The sequence below is a fragment of the Capra hircus genome, chromosome 24 (genome assembly GCF_001704415.2).
Source record: "Capra hircus breed San Clemente chromosome 24, ASM170441v1, whole genome shotgun sequence".
Classification (NCBI taxonomy): Eukaryota; Metazoa; Chordata; class Mammalia; order Artiodactyla; family Bovidae; genus Capra; species Capra hircus.
The window spans coordinates 25,560,564-25,582,355 of NC_030831.1; the positions used below are offsets into that span (position 1 = coordinate 25,560,564).

The 21,792-nt window shown below is 39.2% G+C and overlaps 1 protein-coding gene across 1 annotated transcript in view; it reads left to right on the top strand.

The window, feature by feature from the left end:
- The window catches only part of TRAPPC8 (trafficking protein particle complex 8), an 85,582-nt gene continuing 67,580 nt past the window's right edge, over window positions 3,791-21,792 (top strand). The window contains 3 exon segments of the mRNA XM_005697009.3: window positions 3,791-4,340; window positions 10,697-10,891; window positions 20,750-20,839. Of these exon segments, the coding sequence (XP_005697066.3) occupies window positions 4,184-4,340; window positions 10,697-10,891; window positions 20,750-20,839 (442 nt within the window). The 5' untranslated portion in view covers window positions 3,791-4,183.

Here is a 21,792-nt window from a genome sequence, read left to right on the forward strand (position 1 = left end):
TCCCTCCTTCTCCCCACTCTCATAGCCGTAAGTTTGGTTTCTATGTCTGAGTCTGTTTTTGTTTTGTATATACATCCATTTTTTTTTAGACTCTACATAAGCCTAGGAAACTTTTAAAGCACCACTTTTCTCAGCATCCCTGGACCTCCAATTATCTCCCATGTGAGATCCTGTATTGTACTCAGGAATTGTTTCAGTGGCTAATTAGAACCAGTTTTTTAATTGGCTTTTGAAGCCAATACTCAATAGCACCATCTACTGTTAACACAGTGAAATTTAATAATAGTGAAAAGATCTTCACATTGGAATGAATACAAGAAAGCATCTAGTTCCAACTTCATAAGCTCACAGGTAAAGAATGTGAGGCTCAGAAGACGCATAACTTGTTAAGTCACAGATTTATTGCTAAAACCGTACTGCAAGCTATTGCAAGTTAAAATTTCTGTAGGTGCTCTCCAAGTAAGGAAACACATGGAAAAGCAATTTATCCTAGTGATCAAGTCTCTACGGTTAAGAATCAAGCTGGTTCTGCACCAGTGTTATCCTGGGACAAGCTAATTAACTTCTCTGTGCTTCAGGTGCCATATCTGGTAACTGGCTACACATGTGCTTCTCAGGTTTGTGTAAGAAGCAGAAGTAGTAGTCAGTATACATAAAGTGTCATGCTTGCTTGATGTATGGTGATGGACAATGGTGATACGACTTTTATGCACAAGTGGTGGAGATACGTTTGAGTCCAGGCCTCTCTGATTTCAGTGTCCATGTTTCTGATCACAGCAGATATCAGAAGAGACTGGCCACTATTTTACATACAAAAGAATTCATGGGCATTTGATAACACACTATTTCAAAATATATGCCTACTGGCATAGCATATGTTTTATGGGATTCTTTGATTTTGGGAGTCTAAAAAGTTGGGTCTCATCTTCAGTACTTGGAAAAGAGATCCTTAGTTGTTTGTGTTATTATCATTTGGCCCAGCAAGCTTCCTCTCTTTTAGTGATAGATCTTATCCTCCTGGCCTTGAGGGTTCTGCAGAAAGTAAATGGTTCAGAGGACAAGTGATGGAAAAAGGGTCCATGTCCAGGGGAGTCAGAGAAATCAGAGAAGTGTCATATCTTAGAATTCAGGCAAATACATCTTGCGGGGTACCTCATTCCTAATCAAGTGGGGAGGAGAAACTTGCCCTGTCATCCCACTTTCATTCTCTTCATTTAGCAACAGAACTCTCAGGCCTACACTTTCTAGTCTCCTTTGGAGACACTAGAGCCAGTGATATAAGAGTGAAATTGCTGGATGCCATTTTTAAATTTGATCTGAAATCATAAGTCATTTACTTTTCCATTCTCCTTTCCCCATTCCTGTAGGCTGAAATGCAAATATGGCAGTGACTCAGCTTTAATCTATACGGAAAGAAAATACCTTAGAAGATGAACATGTGAGGTAGTTTAGGATAGACTAGGAAATAGATATTAACAGTGCAGTCACTCACTGGAAACTGTGCATGTGGTGTTAGATAGTAAATTCAATGCATAAGCTAACAATCCATTTACGCTTAAAGAGGAATGACATACTGATTCATGCTACGATATGGATGAGCCTTGAACATTACTCCAAGTGAAAGAAGTCAGACACCGAAGGCCATGTATTGTATGATTCAATTTATGTGAAATGTTCAGAATAGGTAAATCCATAGAGACATAAAATAGACGAGAGATTTCCAGGGGCTTAGAGGGGTGCTCTAGGGACTTCTCTGGTAGCTCAGACGGTAAGCAGTCAGCCTGCAATGTGGGAGCTGCTGCTGCTGCTAAGTTGCTTCAGTCATGTCCGATTCTGTGCGACCCCATAGACGGCAGCCCACCAGGCTCCCCCATCTCTGGAATTCTACCAGGTTCAATTCCTGGGTTGGGAAGATCTCCTGTAGAAGGAAATGGCAACCCACTCCAGTATGCTTGCCTGGAAAAATCCCATGGCTGGAAGTACCTGGCAGGCTACAGTCCACAGGGTTGCAAACAGTCGCACACGACTGAGCGACTTCACTTTAGAGGGGTGCTGGGGTGCAGAGTGACTGATAGTGGGCAATAAGCTTCTTTGGGGGGTGATGAAAGTGTTCCAGGATTACCAGTAATGATTGTGCAACTTTCTGAATACAGTAAAAACCACTGAACTGTACACTTTATAGGAGTGAATTTTATGATACGTGAAGTCTATCTCCAAATATCCATTTAGAGTAAATTACACTTGAGAGTCCTTCTCCCTGAGTCTAATACAGTTAGTTTACCTCCAATGTAAAAAACAAGTTGCCTTTTTAACTTCTGAGTTGAGAGCTAAAGTAGCATGCTTGCACTGAGGCGCCCTGTTACAAAAAATGTATCTTATAACTTGAGTCACCCGCAGTTACATAAGATTCTCACATTATAAAGCGTAAGGGACATATCAAAGGTATTCAAAAGGGAGTATGTATACTCCAAGGGATAAAAGACTTTCCAAGAGGTTCTCAGGCACAGATGGTTCTAAGGAAATGAATTTCCAGATCCCCAACTTGCATGTGTAATAGTTTCTAGACTGATCTGTGGCTAAGTTGCCATGTCATTAAGTTCCTATTGCCCTTTCCTACTTCCCATTTTTCAATTTATAGGAGAAAGGCATACTTACCTGTCATGAATTCTTACCATGGTGGAAACTTCAGGGTGCCAAACAATCCGACAGTTTGAGATACTCTTGTTTGGGGAATGTGCTTAGTCGCTCGGTCATGTCTGACTCTTTGCGACCCCATGGACTGTAGCCGGCCAGCATCCTCTGTCCAAGCCATCTCCTGTGTCTCCTGCATTGCAGGTGGATTCCTTTACCCACTAAGCCATCAGGGAAGACCCCTTGCTTGGAGAAGCCTCCTTTAAACCATGGACCATAAAGCCATGATACGGAGTTGCAGTTTTCTGTCTTGTATTTTTGACATACGACTCAGAATAAGTCCAATCAGTTGAATATTTTAGTAAAATTCCTTTCATTCACTTCTACACGTTTAGAAGAAAAATCTATAAAAATGAAAGCTAGGAAGAGAAGAAGCCAATTCAGGTCTTCATTCGGTACATGATTACTGGCTTCCCACACCTTCATCCCTAGGAAGTAATTTTTCCAGCAGAGTGTGAAAAGGAAGCGCCCGAGGATGATGAAAAGGTCGGGAGCCAAGGCTTTCCCTGAGACCAACGAAAATGCAGGAGTTTCTCTTACACTGGTTAACTGCCACATATTTACGTGCCACAACGGCACATACTTAGGCCCGCTGGTTGAGTCCACCTTCGTAGCAGCCCTTTCTAAATGGTTGTGTTCAAACGGTACGTGGGCGGTTTAAACCGGCTCCAGACAAACCTCCAAGAATCCGGCCGGCAGCTAGCTTTCTACGGAGACCTGCCCCTAGTCATTCCACCAGAAGCGTGGGAAAGGCGGGGCGAGATGGCCGGAAGCTGCGAGAACAGCCACACAAGGTTTGTCCACCGTTTCCAGGGAGGACCAACTCGGCGTGGAAGGCGAATGGGCACCTCCCCACTGTGACAGCACCGACCACGAGCGTCATCCTATCTACTCCCTCGTCACACCTCTCTGGTCTACGCGCTGAGAGAACCAGGCCGAACGTCGCGTGCCTACCGGCCTGGCTCCGCCCACCACGCTCGTAGCCCCGCCCCAGACCCGCCCAACAGGAGGTCCGCCTATCGCACTTCCGGCATCAGCCGGCCGACCAGCCTCCTTCCCTCTTCCAGGCTCTCTTCTCCCGCCCCTATCGACTTTAACACTGTCACGTGAGGGGCGAACGCGGGGGCTGCCGGGATAAGTACGCCGGTGGGTCAGGGTTCGGCCTCAATATGGCGGTTCCAGTCCGGCAGTGACCAAGGCTTTGCCGTCGAGAGGACTAACTGGCGACTGCCGGCGTCTCCACCTATCAGGGTGGAATGCGAGGACGCCAGGGCGAGCGTTGAGGAGCGGCGGTGACGGGGAGGGGTCGGTGGCGGGTGCTCTGGGAGCCAAGGCGGCAGCGTCTGTTCGTTCTATTGGTCTCAAGGCTTCAGCGCCCGGCCCCGCCCGGCCGGGCCAGGCCGGCGGGCGGCGGCGGTAGCTGCTGCAGCCGCAGGATCAGCCTCCGAGAGTGGGCCGGAGGGCGGACGCCGCCGCTGCCTCTGCCGCGGTGATGGCCCAGTGTGTACAATCAGTGCAGGAGCTCATCCCGGACTCCTTCGTCCCCTGTGTGGCCGCGCTGTGTAGCGACGAAGCCGAGCGGCTTACTCGTCTCAATCACCTTAGCTTCGCGGAGTTGCTTAAGCCCTTTTCTCGCCTCACTTCCGAGGGTATGTGCTCTCCCCTTTGCACTGAGCTCCTGCAAAGCCGGGGCCGGGAGAGGGAAGTTGGGGGCGGGCGGGGAAGAGAAGGGCGGTGTTTACATCTTGGGAGCCGGGAGAGTGGCGTCGGGCTGGGGCCCCGCGGTGTCTTTAGTGGCCGCAGGAGGAGGTTCCGTAAAAGAGATGGTCAAGACAGCAGCGTGGTTCTGACGTCCAGTTTTTCGGGCACTTCCCGGAAAAACCAGACTGTTGGGTAATTAAACGTGAGCCGCAGAGAAGGGCATTGAGCCTGTTCTCAAGGGCCGTAGGGAGGGAATTAGGAAGTTGCAAGGAGGTCAGGCTAAGAAGATGCTCGTTGTTAGACCAATGAGGTCTTAGTAAAGAAGACGAATCGTCTTCCCCTGAGAGTTAAACTGGGTTTTCAAAGTTGCCTTAAGTATTATATTTAGCAGTGAGGCGTATCCCTTTCAAGACTTAACGTTTACTTTAGTTTTTTCTTTTGAAAATATTTCTCTAGGTATCCAGAATTTTACTTTACCTCTCAAGCAAATAAAAGGTATTATAAAAGTAGTGAAACTTGGAACAGCCTTTTATTTGGTCTGATGGATGAGGAAATAAGGACAAGTTGTAGTTATAATTTAATCGAGTTAGTGGCAGTTATCTAGATTTATAGGGTTGGAAAAGTCCTGAAGTCTGTGGGTGTTTTTTTTTTTTCAGATAAAAATTTAATCAACAGAAGAAATATCTTTTATTGAAGAGTTGCCTGTTTTCTCCAGCTTTAGATTTTTATTAGGGAAAAGTAAGCGTAATAATAGTATAGTGTGTTTAATCAGTATCTTTACCTGTACTTTGCAAACAGAACATTGAAAAATATGGGTAAGATTTTTTTGTTACAGACTTTAAAAAGGTTCTATAATAAAGGTTGTCAAGACAACGACCATGATGTTTATTTGGTTATGATGACTTCTTCACACACACAAATGCTGTGCCATAAGTTTTATGCATTTACAGGCCACACGTGTGTATTCTTTGGGAGAATACCTCCATTATAAGTTCACTTTTGTATTTAAAGGAGACAAGGAGCTATCCAAAATAAACAGGTTGAGAACTCTTGAATTTCCTTCAGCCTGTACCTTAGCCATCCATCTCATCTCCTGCAGTATTTTTTACTAACTCAACAAAAACGACAAAGTGCTCTACATTCTTAAATATTAAAAAACAAAACAGAGGAGCAAGTTTGCCTGTGATTGGAGTGCTCTTTCCTTCTCTGTTAATAAAGAATAGTAACACTAACTGATGTATATACTTAGCGTTTCTCTTTTAGTCTGTCTTGAGTCCTATGAGAAAGGTACTATTAACACCATTTTAAATTTGAGGACATCCAGGCATGGAGATACTAACTTGGTCAGTCCTGGACAGGTGGGAAAGATTTAAAAACAGGCAGTGTGATTCAAGACAAGGTGTTCTTAGTCAGATCATCTTATCTCCTGATAATATTTAAAATCACTTGTTCACAGGCAGGAGCGGTGCCATCCAGTAGTAACAATGTGACTCACATGCATAACTTGAAGTTACTTTGTAGTCACATTGTAAAAAGATAAAAAGAAATTGGTGAAGGAGCTTAAATAATATTTTATTTAATCCAGTATTTCCAAACTTGTCATTTCAGCAGGTAATAAGTATAAAAAACTTAATGAGATAATTTGCATTCTTTTTTTATCGCTAAGTCTTTGAAAGTTGGTGTGCATCTTACACATATATCAACACCTAAGTTTGGACTAGATGTATTTGAAGTGCTCTGTAGACACTTGTGCCTGGTGCCTCCTGTATTGGACAGTGCAGTGAATAGAGGCTGAAATCTACTTTTTTCCTTGTGTAGACTGCAAAAGATTTAGGGATGGAGTATAATGAGATAGACTTGAATAGGTAGATGTTGGTGGAATGGAAGAGGATGAGCATTCGCTTTTGAGAACAGAGATGAGGTTAGAATGGTATGGACTAAGGTAGAAATGATAATTGAGTGGTCGGGGAACAGTGGGAAAACTCCCTTTTCAGTACAGGGTAGTAAGGAAAAAGGCCTAGATAAGGAAGGATCTTGAATTCTGGGAAAGGAATTTTTTATTTTCTATCTTGTGGATATGTGATAGTCAAAAGATTTCTTGAGCAAGGGCATGGAGTTTGGGGGAAGTTGTGTGGTTTGTAAGCAACTGAGGTTTTCTTTTTTAATAACAGTAAAGTTTTATGTGTTGTGTAAAGATAAAAGATGTCATTATTTTTCAAAATACATTCTGTAGAACACCAGTTATGTATGTTTCCTGAAAAAAATTTGTGATCGAGTTTGCTTAAAAAGCATGTATTTGGGAGAATTAGTGTCATTTAGTGTATTAAGAGCTCTGGGAACACCTACTACTGTCAAGAGACCTTTTAAAAGTGTAATCTAGTTTCCCAAATTTATTTGAACATGAAGTTGAGTTTTCAGAAACAGTTGTCTTGAGCAGCCAGTAATCTGTGGGCAGCACGTACTGGGGAATGTTGCTTCAAGGAGCTATATGTGGCAGTCTATAAAAGTAAGGCAGTGGTGGAGCCGAATTTCACCCTGAAATTGAGATGTTATATGCCATATAAAGTCACCTTTTGTGACGTTATAATCTTAATAAAGCCTTAATATAATTATTTAATTTTGAAGCTTTTGGATTTTTTGTGTGTGTGATTTAAGAGCTTTTGTCAGTCATTCTTAATTCTTGCCTTTCTCTTTATTAAGCTGATTTTGTGCTACTCCAGTGTATACGTATCAATTGTTATGTAATAAATTGCCCTGAAACTTAGCACCTTAAAGGCATTTTTAAAAATTAATTTTATTTACTTATTTTTGGCTCTGATGGGTCTTGGATGCTGGGTGGGCTTTTCTGTAGTTGTGGCAGGGGGCTACTGCTGTTACAGCGCAGGCTTCAATAGTCACGGCTCCTGGGCTCAAGGGCACACACTCAACAGTTGTGGCACACCGGCCCAGCTACTCTGTGGCACGTGAGATCTTCCTGGATTAGGGATCGAACCTGTGTCTCCACTGGCAGGCAGATTCTTTACCACTGAGCCACCAGGGAAGCCCCCAAAGCATCTTGTATCCCTCAGTTTCTCAGGGGTCTGGGAGTGGCTTAACTGGACTATTGTCTCTTGAGGTTGCCCTGGAGCTGTCAGCAGGGACTGTGGTCATCTAGGGCTGGAGGATCCACTTGCAAGCTCACTCCTACAGTTGTTGTTTCACCTCTTCACTGGGTGTTGACCTGAGACCCCAGTTCTCTGCCATATGGGCCTCTCTGGAGGTTCCTTGAGTGTCTTTATAACCTGGCAGTAAATTTCTCCTAGAGGGAGTGATCAGAGAGAGAACCCAAGATGGAAGCCATACTCTTAAAACCTTATCTCAGTAACCTTATCTCTTATAACCTTACCGCAGTAGTTTTTGCTGTGTTCCAGTGGTCACACGTGGACTTCCCAGGTGGCTCTAGTAACATATCCACCTGCAATGCAGGAAACATGGATTCGAATCCTGGGTCAGGAAGATCCTCTGGAGAAGGAAATGGCAACCCACTCCAGTATTCTTGGCTGAGAAATCCCATGGACTGCAGAGCCTGGTAGGCTACAGTCCATGGGGTCCCAAAGGAATCAGATATGACCTAGCAACTAAACAATAAGAACATTGGTCACACATATCCATCCTGGGATGTGGGAGAGCATATACTGGGAAATATCAGATCATCAGGTGCCATTTCAGAGGCTGGCTGCCACACATTGACTCATTTCTGGATTATTGATAAGATTACCCAATAACTAATGACCCATTCTGAATATAAGACACAACTCTTAGTAGAATAACTTTTTTGTGTTAACACTTAAGAATACCAGAGTCAATTTAAAATTTTAAGAGAGGTTTAATATACATAATAGTTGCTTATATTATTTGACAATTAGGGATCAACTTCAAGGAAACTGCTTGTATCCTAAAAATACCAGAAATGTGTCATAGTATTTTGATGTTTTTTTGGTTTCTCTGTTTCATAGACCAGCTGAGAAGTTTAATTAAGGAGTTTGTTTATTTAAATCATTTAGAAAACAAGCAATTACAGATGAGTGCAGAAGAATGCAAGAAGCATCCAGCTCGCCACTACCTAGAGCCAGCGAATCTTGTCATATTTGCTTTGTATCTTTTTCTTTGCTTTAAGAAACGAAGTTGAATTCACCTTTTTACCCTTCCTTAGTCCCATTTCTTTCCTGCTTTTACCATAGGTAGTCATTATAATGGAATTTGTGTGTATACTTTCTGTACATATATTTAGTTTTAAAAGTACACATATTCATGTCATGTATTTTTTAAAGCTTTTTGTCTTATATTTTTTAATTGAAAATTTAGACGTCAGCTGAGAGAATACACTGGAAATTTAGGAAGACAGTTTTTAATGGATGTAACTTTATTTAAGACATAGGCGGACCTGAACTTAAACATTTATTAAAAAGCATGTCCCATTAGGAGGAAATGTCATGTTTTAGTGGGTAGGTACGCAAAGTCAGTTTTCTAAGAATTGCCCTGTGTTGGTGTATGATGATTCATGACGTACTTGAAACAGAAGATGTTCTGTGTGCTGCCACCATCCTAACTACTCGTGTGTTAGGCCTGTGCTGAGTGCTTTGCACTTACTATGTCTTCTAACAATATCTCATCTAAATTCTTAAAATAACCCTGTGAAGTAGGTTATTTCCTTCATATGTTATAGGTGAAGAAAAAAAAATGAAGCTGGAAAAGGTTAAAAGTTATTTAGGATAACCCAGTTAAAAGTAGTGGGTTAGTATTTCAAGTAAAGTCTGACTCCAGGATTTGGATCCTTAATCTATACAATGAATTGCTTCTAGTGCTACCATGGAAGCTAATCATCTTATCTGATTATAAGAAAAAAATATACTTACATTTCCTACTGTGCACCATGAGCCCTGTCTTACTACAGTTGCCTGAGAACCTCTTGCCTGGCCTTGACGCTCTGAGCCCTGGTTATAAATCATCTAGACTGAGACAAAGCCTGTAGTAGGGAGGAGACCAGAGGTATTGATTAGGTTAGGAGAAGGACTATGGGCACTGATTTTTATTTTCTTCCTTTTTACTAGACTTTGTTGTTTAGAGCCGTATTAGATTCACAGCAGAATTGAGCGGAAAATAGAGTTCTCGTATACCTCCTGTTAGGATATATGTGTACAGCATCACCTACTATCAGCATCCCACACTAGAGTGGGCATTGATCTTTATGATAGTAGAACAGGGGCCGAGAATGCAGGCATCTCTGTCAGGGAACCAGAGGAACCCTGCGTGCAGCATTTAATGCCTTTTCTTCCCTGATTTTCAGTTTTGATAACCATAGATCTCACACTGCCTTGGACCAGCTTTAAGGTAAAGTGAGAATCAAGAGATTTGGTATGGATGGTGGTTGGGCTTCCCAGGTGGCTTAGTGGTACAGAATCCGCCTGCCAAGCAGGAGATGGGGGTTTGATCCCTGGGTTGGAAAGATCCCCTGGAAAAGGAGATGGCAACCCATTCCAGTGTTCTTGCCTGGAGAATCCCATAGAGGAGCCTGGTGGGCTGCCGTCTATGGGGTCGCACTGAGTTGGACATGACTGAAGCGACTTAGCAGCAGCAGCAGCCAGTATTCATGCCTGGAAAATCCCATGGACAGAGGAGCCTGGCCGTCTAAGTCGGAACCAACTTAGCAACTGAACCACCACCGTGTGGATGGTGGTTATGTACTGCGTGGTCAGTCGCTTCAGTCATGTCCATCTGTGACCCTGTGGACTGTTGCCCGCCAGGCTTCTCTGTCTATGGGGATTCTTCAGGCATGAATACTGGAATGGGTTGCCATGCCCTCCCTCCTCCAGGGGATATTCTCAACCCAGGATTGAACCCACATCTCTTGTCTCCTGCATTGGCAGGAGTTCTTTACCTGCTGGTGGATTCTTTACCGCTAGCCACCTGAGACACCCTCCCTGTCAATTCCAAAGGTAAGAGGAAGGAAAAGACCTATGGTAGAGTAGCTGTGAGCAGTAGCGTTACTGGAGAGGAAGGATAGACTGTCTAGCTAACCCTTTGGTGTGTAATGGAATGTTGTGTTGTTCCTTTGCTAAGTCCTCTTTGGGACCCTGTGGACTGCAGCACACTATAAGTCAGTTGTATTTTGGAAGACTTGTTACACTTGGAATTTCTGATTTCCAAATTGAGCATCCTTTGTAAATCATTAACCCAAGTTTTTTTCTTTTTAATTGTCATTATAATTGTTGGCTTGTTATACTTTGTGTAGAATTAATTTCAAGTGTTTTTTTCTTTTTTTAAGTTCATATGAGAGATCCCAATAATCAGCTTCACGTAATTAAAAACTTGAAGATAGCTGTAAGCAACATTACCACCCAACCACCTCAGCCTGGAGCCATTCGGAAACTCTTGAATGATGTGGTTTCTGGCAGTCAGCCTGCAGAAGGATTAGTAGCTAATGTGATAACGGCAGGAGATTATGACCTCAACCTCAGTGGTATGTAATAAGGTTTATTATTATTTTTAAAATGATATTTCTTTTGTTAGAAAAGGTAATTCTGTAACTTGGAAATCATTCAACACACACTTAAGTACTTGCTGAGTGCTCAAGCCTGAGAATACAATGTGGAAGACAAGTCCTTGCTTTTTAGGAGATTGCAATCAAGTAAGCAGGCAGCCATTCAAATAACTACGAAATATGTGATTTCACTTTTTCATAATGAAAAAATTTTTTGTAGTTCTACTTGTAAAGTTAATGCCTAGAACACGTGCATAATATTTCTTGAATGAAAGAGCCAACAGTAGACAAAACTATTCTTTTGTGGCATTAGTAATACAATGATTATGTAAAAGCATTCAGTTTTATTGTATCTTTTATCTTGCTTAGTGTTAAATAGAGGAAATGTTTATAGTATGTAAATAAATACTTATCCTAATCTGATGTGACTCGTAAATGTTTTCATAATAAAATTGTTAGGTGAAACTATGTAATAATATGTAAAGTGAGTTAGCAGTATTTGGTGTGACTCTTTGCCAGTGTAGAAAAGACTTGATGGGGGGACATAGGATAGATTTTTAGAGGGCAAAGATGAAAAGTACATCATCTAGGGATTTTCTGGTGGTCCAGTGGTTAGGACTTCAGCTTCCACTGCAGAGAGGCATGAGTTTGATCCTTGGGCAGGGAACTTAGCTCCTGCATGCTCCATACATCATCTAATTAGGCTATTTTAGCTACCTAATAATCATCTCAGATCAGTGTAACTTATCATCTATTATATTAATGCCTCCTAATTGCATAGTTGAAACATACAAAGAGAAATTAAGAGGTATGTTTTAGATCATGAAGTTACTTGGTTGCACTTGTATAGCTAAAAATATTTGTAGATTTACTTTGTTTAAAAATTAACAATTTTTCTTGTTTTCTATGTCATTTTAATTCCAACAAGATAAGTTACCTTGATAAGATTAAGTTTAGAAAATTTTGATTATCTTTAAATCAAAGGAATCCATTTCAGGATATGTACTTTAAGCAGTTCCTGGCATAACTTATTTTCATGAGGTGAGATTTGCATATTTTTGGGAGAAAGTGATGGAGTTTGAATTATTTCTCTCATCAGTGGAAAATTTGAAGTGTGAAAGGCACTGAATCTAATGCCAGAGTGTCCAGGTTTTTATATTACCACTGCCAGGGTTAGTTATAGTTAGTTGGATAATCTGAATAAGTTACTTACTCAGAATCAGTTCTGTTCTCTGAAGATGAGAGAATTTGACTAGATTACTTCTTAAGGCCTCTTCTAGACCTTTAATCCTGTGATTCTGTTTTACAGGGACTTTAACGTTTTTATTACTCATGCAACAAATATTTATTGATTTCTTACTATTATGCTTTGCACTGAGATAAGATGCTATTTGTAACTTCATAACCTGATCAATAATTAGACATTCTAATTTATAGTATCTTAAAATACGTTATAATAGAGATATAGCATATCTAATATGCCAGAGTGCTGAGGGGCACAGAGAGAGGAATAAACTATCATATTTTTTCAAAATTATCTTTTTTTATAGTGCAGATAGTTTCCTGACCTCCAAAGCTCGTATACCTTTTATTTTAAAAAAATTTGTTAAAATGATACATGCACAGAAAAAAAGCAAAAGTGTCAGTCAGTCGTCCAGGCTCCTCTGTCCGTGGTATTTTCCAGGCCAGAATACTGGAGTGACTTGCCATTTCTTTCTCCAGGGGATCTTCCCAACCCAGGGATTGAACTCTCATCTCTTCTGTCTGCCGCATTACATGCAGAATCTTTACTGTCTGAGCCACCAGGGAAGCCCAATAGAGAGATAATGCTGAACAGACTTAAGAGAAAAAAGCAACAGTAATCTGCTCTCTGTACCCCTGCCCCACCAACTTTTAGTGGTTTTCTCTGGTATTCATTTTGTGTTTCTAAGTAATATTTTTATGTGGTTGTTTATGGCAATGGCACCCCACTCTAGTACTCTTGCCTGGAAAATCCCATGGGCAGAGGAGCCTGCTGGCCTGCAGTCATTGGGGTTGCTAGAGTCGGACACGACTGAGCGACTTCACTTTCACTTTTCAATTTCATGCATTGGAGAAGGAAATGGCAACCTACTCCAGTGTTCTTGCCTGGAGAATCCCAGGGATGGGGGAGCCTGTGGGCTGCCGTCTATGGGGTCGCACAGAGTCGGACACGACTGAAGCGACTTAGCAGCAGCAGCATGGCTTAATTAAAATTATTATTTATTGATTTCTCATAATTGATGAAGATTTAGCTTAAGTACTCCCCTTCTTCCATCTCCCTAATGTGGTTTTTTATAATTTTTGGTTAATACTCACTGTTGGCAATACTGAGTATTCACTTCTTCACTGCTGAGCCAAATATTGGGCTTTCAGTTCATTTTTATACAGCATTTTGTTTTTTTTCAGGATTTAGTTAATCACCTTTTAAAAAACAACTTGCCCAGAGTTCTTCGTATTTTTTGCTAGTTTCTCAAACTTCCAATAGCCTCTCAGTAAGATTTTCCCCTTGATAGATTAATTTATGAGATAATACATTTATTAAGACCTTCCTAACGTCTTCTCTCTTTCTACTCCACACATTCTCAGTAGGGAATGATAAGTATCCTTCAAGGGGGTGAAAACTTGGTAGTTGGGGGACAAAAAGTATACAAAAGCAGCAGCAGCAGCATTCTGTGGGGAGAAGGAACAGTTGCTGCTGCTGCTAAGTCGCTTCAGTCGTGTCTGACTCTGTGCGACCCCATAGACGGTAGCCCACCAGGCTTCCCCGTCCCTGGGATTCTCCAGGCAAGAACACTTGGAGTGGGTTGCCATTTCCTTCTCCAATGCATGAAAGTGAGATGTGAAAAGTCGCTCAGTCGTGTCCGACTCCTAGCGACCCCATGGACTGCAGCCCACCAGGCTCCTCCGTCCCTGGGATTTTCCAGGCAAGAGTACTGGAGTGGGGTGCCATTGCCTTCTCCGGAAGGAACAGTTAGAAGGATATTTTAAAAAGTGTACCAGGCGGGGTTGAGGGGTTGGAGGGGAGAGGGAATATAATGAAATGGAAGTTTCAAACACTGTTCTACTCTGTCATGGTTTGGCTGTACTCCAAAACCTGCTCCATAGCTGCCATCCTGGAGATTTCCTCCCCTTCTCTGTAGCCTCTCATTCATATCTTTAGGTATATTTCATTGATTTGGTAAAGGACATCTCCAGTATTTTCCTAAAAAAAGATTTATGGTTTGGAAGGTAAAATTTTTGAGGAATGAATGTCTGAAACTCCTTAGTGAAGTGAAATCACTCAGTCATGTCCGACTCTTTGCGACCCCATGGACTGTAAGCTACCAGGTTCCTCCATCCATAGGATTCTCCAGGCAAGAGTACTGGAGGGGGTTGCCATTTCCTTCTCTAGGGGATCTTCCCGACCTAGGGATTGAACCGGGTCTCCTGCACTGCAGGCAGACGCTTTACCATCTGAGTAGGCAGACTTTAAAAAAGAATCTCAAGTGGTTAGGACAAGCTTCAGAAGAAAACAGTTTCTTTAGCTTCTTTCTCTGCTACTTAAGGCACTTCCCTGTAGCTTTATTGTTTTGTTGGTCTTGAAGACTGAGAATGTGAGATGCTGAAGTACTGAATTTATTTTAATAAAATTATGTTAGAATAATACTCTGGAGATTTGAGAATGTGAGATGATGAAGTACTGAATTCATTTTAATAAAATTCTGTTAGAATAATACTCTTCGGAGATTTGAGTGGTTTTATCCATTTTAAGTAAGATTAATTCTTTGTCTAGAAATACTCTCGTTTTACCATTAATGTGAGTCATCATACTTTTCACTCATTCTGTTTATGAAATACATGTTAGATACTTCACTCATAAGCCTAGCTTTCACCGTGCAATTTCTTCATCAGATTGGTCAGTTAAAGCTAGTGTTCCTTCATACAGTAATTGGAGAGACATAATGATGGAATTGAAAGAATCCTCATTATATACAGGTATTTCCTCTGGTGGTCTCAGTTTTCCAGATTGTTCACAAGCTACTCCTTGTCTATTACTTTTTTTTCTACTCAACTACTACTTTTTTGTATTTGTTTCAGTTAACACGTCTGTTTAATTTTTCTAAAACGGAGATAACTTTTGTAATCTCTTATCTATTACCTGTTGTATTTACTCTTGATTTACAGTATTATCTGCTAAACTCAGGCATTGACCTTGAAAAGTATGATTTGGGCTGCACCTTGTTTTGGTAAGAAGGAAGAACATGTTTTCCACCCTTTTTCAGTATGTAGTATACTTTTTTTCTGATTGCCTTTATGTTAACTACTAATACTCTGTAAGATACCATGAGACTTCAGTGAATAGTGAAGTGTAAACAGTGTTTTAGGAGATTGTTTAAATATTCTTTAATGTCTTTCCAAAGATTTTTACTTAAAAGCATGAAGAACCCTTTAAAAAAGTGGTTATTATTTAAAATGTGAGTAGTGCCAATTAGGAAATTATTGTTCTTATTTTTCTAGTATCTTGAAGTATTTTTCTGTTTTTCGTCCTGGGAATTGTTTATCAATACCAGTTACTTTGAACCATGAGAAAGTCCAGAAATAATGAAATTCTCTAGGATGATGCAATAGTGAACAAAATCACTGTCATATCATCCTTCAGTTTGAAATTTTGTATTGCCCTAAGTTCTAAATCTTCTTTCAGGAAGTTATGAAAGAAGTTTGGAGACAACATCTTCATAGTCGTCATCTTTATCTTTTTTTTTTTCTCCATTAAACACAGCTGAGACTTGGGGATTTTTAGTCCATTTTGACAAAGAAAAGAAAATTGACAGTGGAATACATAATTTTTCACCGTTACTAGACAAATTAGAAGATGAATGCAGTGACATATGGCAGTTCAGACTAACTCTATCTAGTAGAAATAAATGAGCCACTTAGGTTATTTTCCATGTTCTGTAGCTACAATAAGGAATTAAGAATAGGAAATTCCCTGGCCGCCCAGTGCTAGGACTCTGTGCTTTCACTGCCAGGGGACCCAAGTTCAATCCTTGGTCAGGGAACTAGATCTCACAGACTTTGTCACATTGCCATGAGGGGAGAAAAAAGAATGTAGAAAGAAATGAGTGAAATTAATTTTAATAATATGTTTAATTTTAACCTAAATATTACCATTTCAAATGTAATCAATGGAAAATTTCTTTTGTATTATCTTCAAAATTTTATGTGTATTTTATACTTAACAGCACACCTCAATTCAGACAAGCCACATTTCAAGTGCCCAAGAGCCGCATATGGCTAGTGGTTACTTACCTTATTGGACTCTGATGACAGTGGTGAAATTGATCATATATAGAAATCCTAGTCTTCTGAGTCTTCAGATGACAGTATCTAGGACAGTTGTCTTCAAACTCAGGAGTTGATGAATGAGCAATGTATTTCTAAAAACAAAAAGAAAATATAGTATTTCACCCAATTTAACAGGAAGGACTTAATTTAACAGGTAGGGCTTCATATAATATTTTGAAATGCTAACCTAGACCATTCCATTTTGTTAAAGGACATGTGACCATATTCTTTCATCTTTTATGATGTTTGTGTAAATTTACTTAATATAGTTTGTTAGTGTCAGGCATGTGTATGAAGGTAATTGGAAGGAATCAGATGATGTAGAAATGAAAATTCATTAACTTAATCATTGTGTTTGCTGTTTAGAAGTCTAAAGAATGAAAATGCTTTGCAGTGATGGAGAAAAATAAAATGACCTTTTTGTTTTCAGCAAAATTTTGAGCCATCACGTTTTTCCAAAATGTTGCACCTTGGCTGTGCAAGAAAAACCAGAAATAATCATAAACTAGAAGTTGTTAGACATGTGTTTAAATCTGGAATCAGTATTTACACTGTGAATGTGTTCTAGGTTTGTGCATAATAGTTGATGGACATTCAAAAAACATTGCCTAATTGAGGCACATATATTTGAAACTGGAAATAGATGGAATACAATTTGAGATTGCTTTATTAAAATTTATAAAAAGCTTGTTTAGGTTTTATTCTTAATTCTGTGAATAATTTACAAAATGAATTAGAAATACAATAAAATATCAGGCGTCAATTAAATCCAGATAGTAAATGCAATGACTATTTTTCTTGATTTTCATGAGGGTTAAAAGGAATATAGTTTCAGAAAAGAATGATCTGTTTTTAAAAAAAATCTGGTGTATGAGAAATTTAATTATTGGGCATAAGTAATCATGGCTTTCACCTCTTTAGAATACTTTGATTTTTGCTGATTTTTTTTTTTAGAAAACACTTGATTAGAAATAGTCTCTTCAAGGATAGTTCTCAAGGGTGTTGTTAAAATGCAAGGTTAGTATTTCTTAGCTCTTCATATTATTTAAGATTATTTGATTTACAAAATGCTTATAAATTTTATATAAAAGTTCTGGTTTTAGTTTTTTGGAGCTTTTGTTGAAGTCTTCTGAATTAAACCATATATTTTGATAATCACTGTTATAAGTGTTAAGTATTTTTGACTTGAGACTCTTATTGAATTACATAATTATACATCTGATTATCATATTTCTTTCCCTTGAATATTTTCATTCGGGAAGATATTATTTTGCGACTACTGTTTATCAAAAGTTAAAGTCTTAAGTGCCAACGTTATGTGGAATTTGTAATATTTCTTAGTGCCTTTTTCTTTAGTCTGAGTGGTGGTTTTCTGGTACTTTCAACGTTTGTGAATGATTAGAGAGGGAAAATATGTGATTTACGGGTAATGTTTATGTTTAGGGTAGCCAGTCTTTTTCACTTGCAGGTTTGGGATCACTGATGATAGTATTTGGTTTCAATAGAAAGAAGACCAGAGTTGCTGTAGGTCTATCTCACTGCCTGCAGCCCTTGTTAGATATGTATTTGAACACTAATAACTTCGGCTTCCCAGGTGGCACATTAGTAAAGAATCCACCTGCCAGTGCACGAGACGCAAGAGACACGGGTTCAATTCCTGTATCCGGAAGATCCCCTGGAGTTGGAAATGGCAACTCATTTCAGTATTCTTGCCTAGGAAATTCCGTGGACAGAAGGGCCTGGTGGGCTACAGTCTATGGGGTTGCAAAGAGCTGGACACGACTAAGCATGCACACACAACTCTGTTTGCCAAGTTACTGGCACTAAGAAGGGAACAAAGAAGAAATGGGGATAGAGAGAGAGGGCTGCCTTTTGTAGAGTGGAGGATAGAGCATTACATTTTTTTTTTTTTTACTTCTTGGCTGCCTTCTTTCCTTTCTTACCAGGGGAAGAGTACATTCTACATAGAGAAACTTTAACTGGTAGGATATCATGGTTGCTGTTTCAGTTCCAAACAAAGAACATGTAGAGAGGGAAAGGAATGTGAGCAAAATACTAATTTCATCCCAAAACATGTACAAGAGAATTTTTAAGGGATGAGAAGTGTCACTAAATGTTAGTCTTATGTTAACATTAAAAAAACCAAACACCTTTTTTCCTGCTACGTTCTGCAAAAATGTTGCTTGAAAAAGCAGAAAGAGAACGATGCCCTAGTCAATTAGCCCTTCAAGGAAGCATGTGGCTGAAGGAAAAAGTTACCTCATCAACCTGAATGTGACCCACTTGAAGGATAAAACCCACTTCTGCCATATATATTTAGAAAAGTTTCCTTTGTTCCTATATTCTTTGTTGAGTACACAGTGTTTTCTTGTACCAGTATTTAGAAAGTATTATTTTAGTTTAAGAACTCCTACATGTGTATGCATGCTTTTTTCTTGTTTTTGATTTATTTTTTGTTAGGTCTTGTTATCTGGAACATACAGTTGCAGAGTCAAAACTGTAAAAGAAGGTGCATTCACAGAGGCCTAGCTTCTCTTCGAGCCCTTCCCCTTTCTCATCTCTTTTTTGTCTTACACATGGTGGCATTTGTTAGATTCATCCTGTCATTTCTCTTTGACAGAGTAAACTAATACACGTGTGGCTCTCTTTCTTTTTTCCTTTCTTTCACAAAATTGTATACTTTTCTGCTGTTGTCTTTTTTCACTTAATATATCCTGGGGGCACTTCATAGTAATCATGTGGAGATTTTCCCCTGTCTCTTAAAACTCCATAGCACATCCAGTGTGTGTACCATAGTTTACTTAACCAGTCCCCTCCTGGTGGACACGTGCATTTTCTAGTCTTTTATTACAGGAAATGTTGCAATGAATAGCTATTTTGGAAGGTCTAATTTGTTTATTCAGAACTCCCCAACCCACTGTGAAACAGACCCCTTGTCATATGTCTACAACTTACCTGTTATTTGTTAAATTTAAGCATGGTTGAAGCAACAAGGAAAATAGAAAAATAAAGTTGATAAGGTCATTTCTCCCACCATCTGTGGTGATTTCTTATCTAACCAAATTTTTCATTATTATTTCTATTTTATTTTCTCTTCATTGGTACTGAGTGAAAATAAAAACTAATTTTCAAGGTAGAGACTCATTTTGACTGATTTAGGGGAAAGATATGTTTACTGGTTAGTAAGAAAATTGGTTTCCTGTTGTAACAGACTAGTCTGTGTCATTCTCCAATTATGCCACTTTTCGTGTATGTATGTATGTGTGTGTGTATATATATTGTACTATTTCTGGGAATGTTTTTCCTCTTCTGTAGCAAGAAAACATGAAATTTTTGTAGTACTAATCCTCCTAAACAATATGTGGGTTATTCTCATAATCCATTTGTTGGAATTAAAGTTTTTTTGTATATATGATACTGGGTTGGATATGCTACTTGGTTAAGAGGAATAGTTTATTATTTCACCCTTCCCAGTTTAATGTGTATTACAGTGTAAACAGAAAATATACTTGCTATGCTTTCAGTGATTCTAAGAATAAAACAAAAAGTACATAAGGTTTTATAGTCAACATAAGTAACTAGGAATACAGTGTCCTTTTAGTAAAACTGTGATTTAGATTAAACCTAATGAAATGACCAAGTTTAAGAAAATTCAAGTTTTTAACAAGTTAGAATAGTTGTAATGTAAAATGCTTAGCATGGAGTGAGAAAGATTTGACATTTTAAGAATCACATCACATACATGTATACAAAAAGTAAAAATACACGTCTTTGTATTTGATTGTGAGGTAAGCCTGTTTTGAAATTCCATTTGGAGAGGTTTAGTTGCTGTCTTACTCGAGTAATCAAATTATAAAGTAAGGTTTGTCAGCCTCACCACTGTTGATGTTTTGAGCGGGGTAATTCTTTGCTGGTGTTGAAGAGGGGTGTGTGTGGGGTATTCTTAATCCTGTTTTCCTAAGTGTAGGATGTTCTCATTATTCCATCGTTCCTGACCTGTTTCCCTAGATGCCAGTAGCACACCTCCTTGTTCCTATTTGTGACAACTCACAGTATCACCAGACAGTGCCAGATGTTTCCTGGGGGTCATGATTGCTCTTGGTTGAGGACTGCTGTTCAGAAATAATGCCATTTATGAGAAAGAGCTACTTATAACAGCGTGACTAGTGGAAGGGAAAACTATAGTTCTAAAATCTGGTTGTTCACATAGGTAATATTGAAAGCATTAATAAATAAACTGTGGTATCATTGTGTAGGTTGGGAATAGGTCAGTTTTATTTTTGCAAGTACATGTACTGCCATCTATGAATATATTTATGTGTATGGCTCATGTATGTATTTCAATATATATATTAATTAAAGCACATGTGAAAAATGCTTGTTTATTGCTAGAAATGATGTTTTATACCTTTCAGGAATATGAACTTGAAATGTGGTCTGTTGTAAACTAATTCTACTGAACAGTTTTAACTTTTTCTTTATTAATTTTAGCTACTACGCCATGGTTTGAGTCTTACAGAGAGACCTTTCTTCAGTCGATGCCAGCGTCAGATCATGAATTTCTGAACCACTATTTAGCATGTATCCTTTGACTTTTATGTTCTCTTAAAATATGTGGAAGTTACTAATCTCAGAAAGAGTTACATAAACGCAAAATTGTTGAGAGGATGTAAAAATTATTTTTTATTGATATGCTTCAGATTTTCTTGTCCTTGTTAAATGGCATCCTAGATTCAAGACTGGTAGAGCTAAGTTTTGATTAAAAAATAAGAATACTAAGAGCCTGCTTAGTTTTTGTCATCCAACTTGCACATTTCATGCTTAATATGTTTTTAAGCTATTTTAGGAAGAAAAAATGTAAACTGTCAGTGTTAACTGCTTTTGCTGATTGTCTCAAAATTCCCTGGTGGTTCAGATACTAAAGAATCTGCCTGCAATGCAAGAGACCCAGGTTTGATCCCTGGATCAGGAGAATCCCATGGAGAAGGGAATGGCTACCCACTCCAATATTGTTGCCTGGAGAATTCCGTGGCCAGAGGAGCCTGGCGAGCTACAGTCTATGGGGTCTCAAAAGAGTGGGACACAACTGAGCGACTAACCCTTTTACTTTCAAAATTAACTGCTTATGCAAAAGCTCAGATTTAGAAACAGCTTTCCACCCTTTAGTAACATGTTTTATAGCTGTTAACCTCCTTTCACAGTTGTGACTTTAATTTTTTTTAACGTGGTTACAGAGAAAAGTTGAGAAAGGGACAGAGTATGAAATTTCACTGAGATGGAATGGAGAGGATCAAGACTCAGCAGAAGTTTTCACGATGTTGATAGTTGAACAGTTTTCATATTGTCCTTTTTTATGTTCATGGATTTCCTTATTGTATATATAAGTGATCTAAACAGCTGTCAACAAGATATCTTTAGTACTTAGAATCTTGAATTACTTAGAAATTTCGAAGAAATTATTTTATGCTTGCAGGAAAAACTGTAAAAATCAGATTTTGTTTGTTTTAGCTTATAAAATACCTCCCTAAATTTAT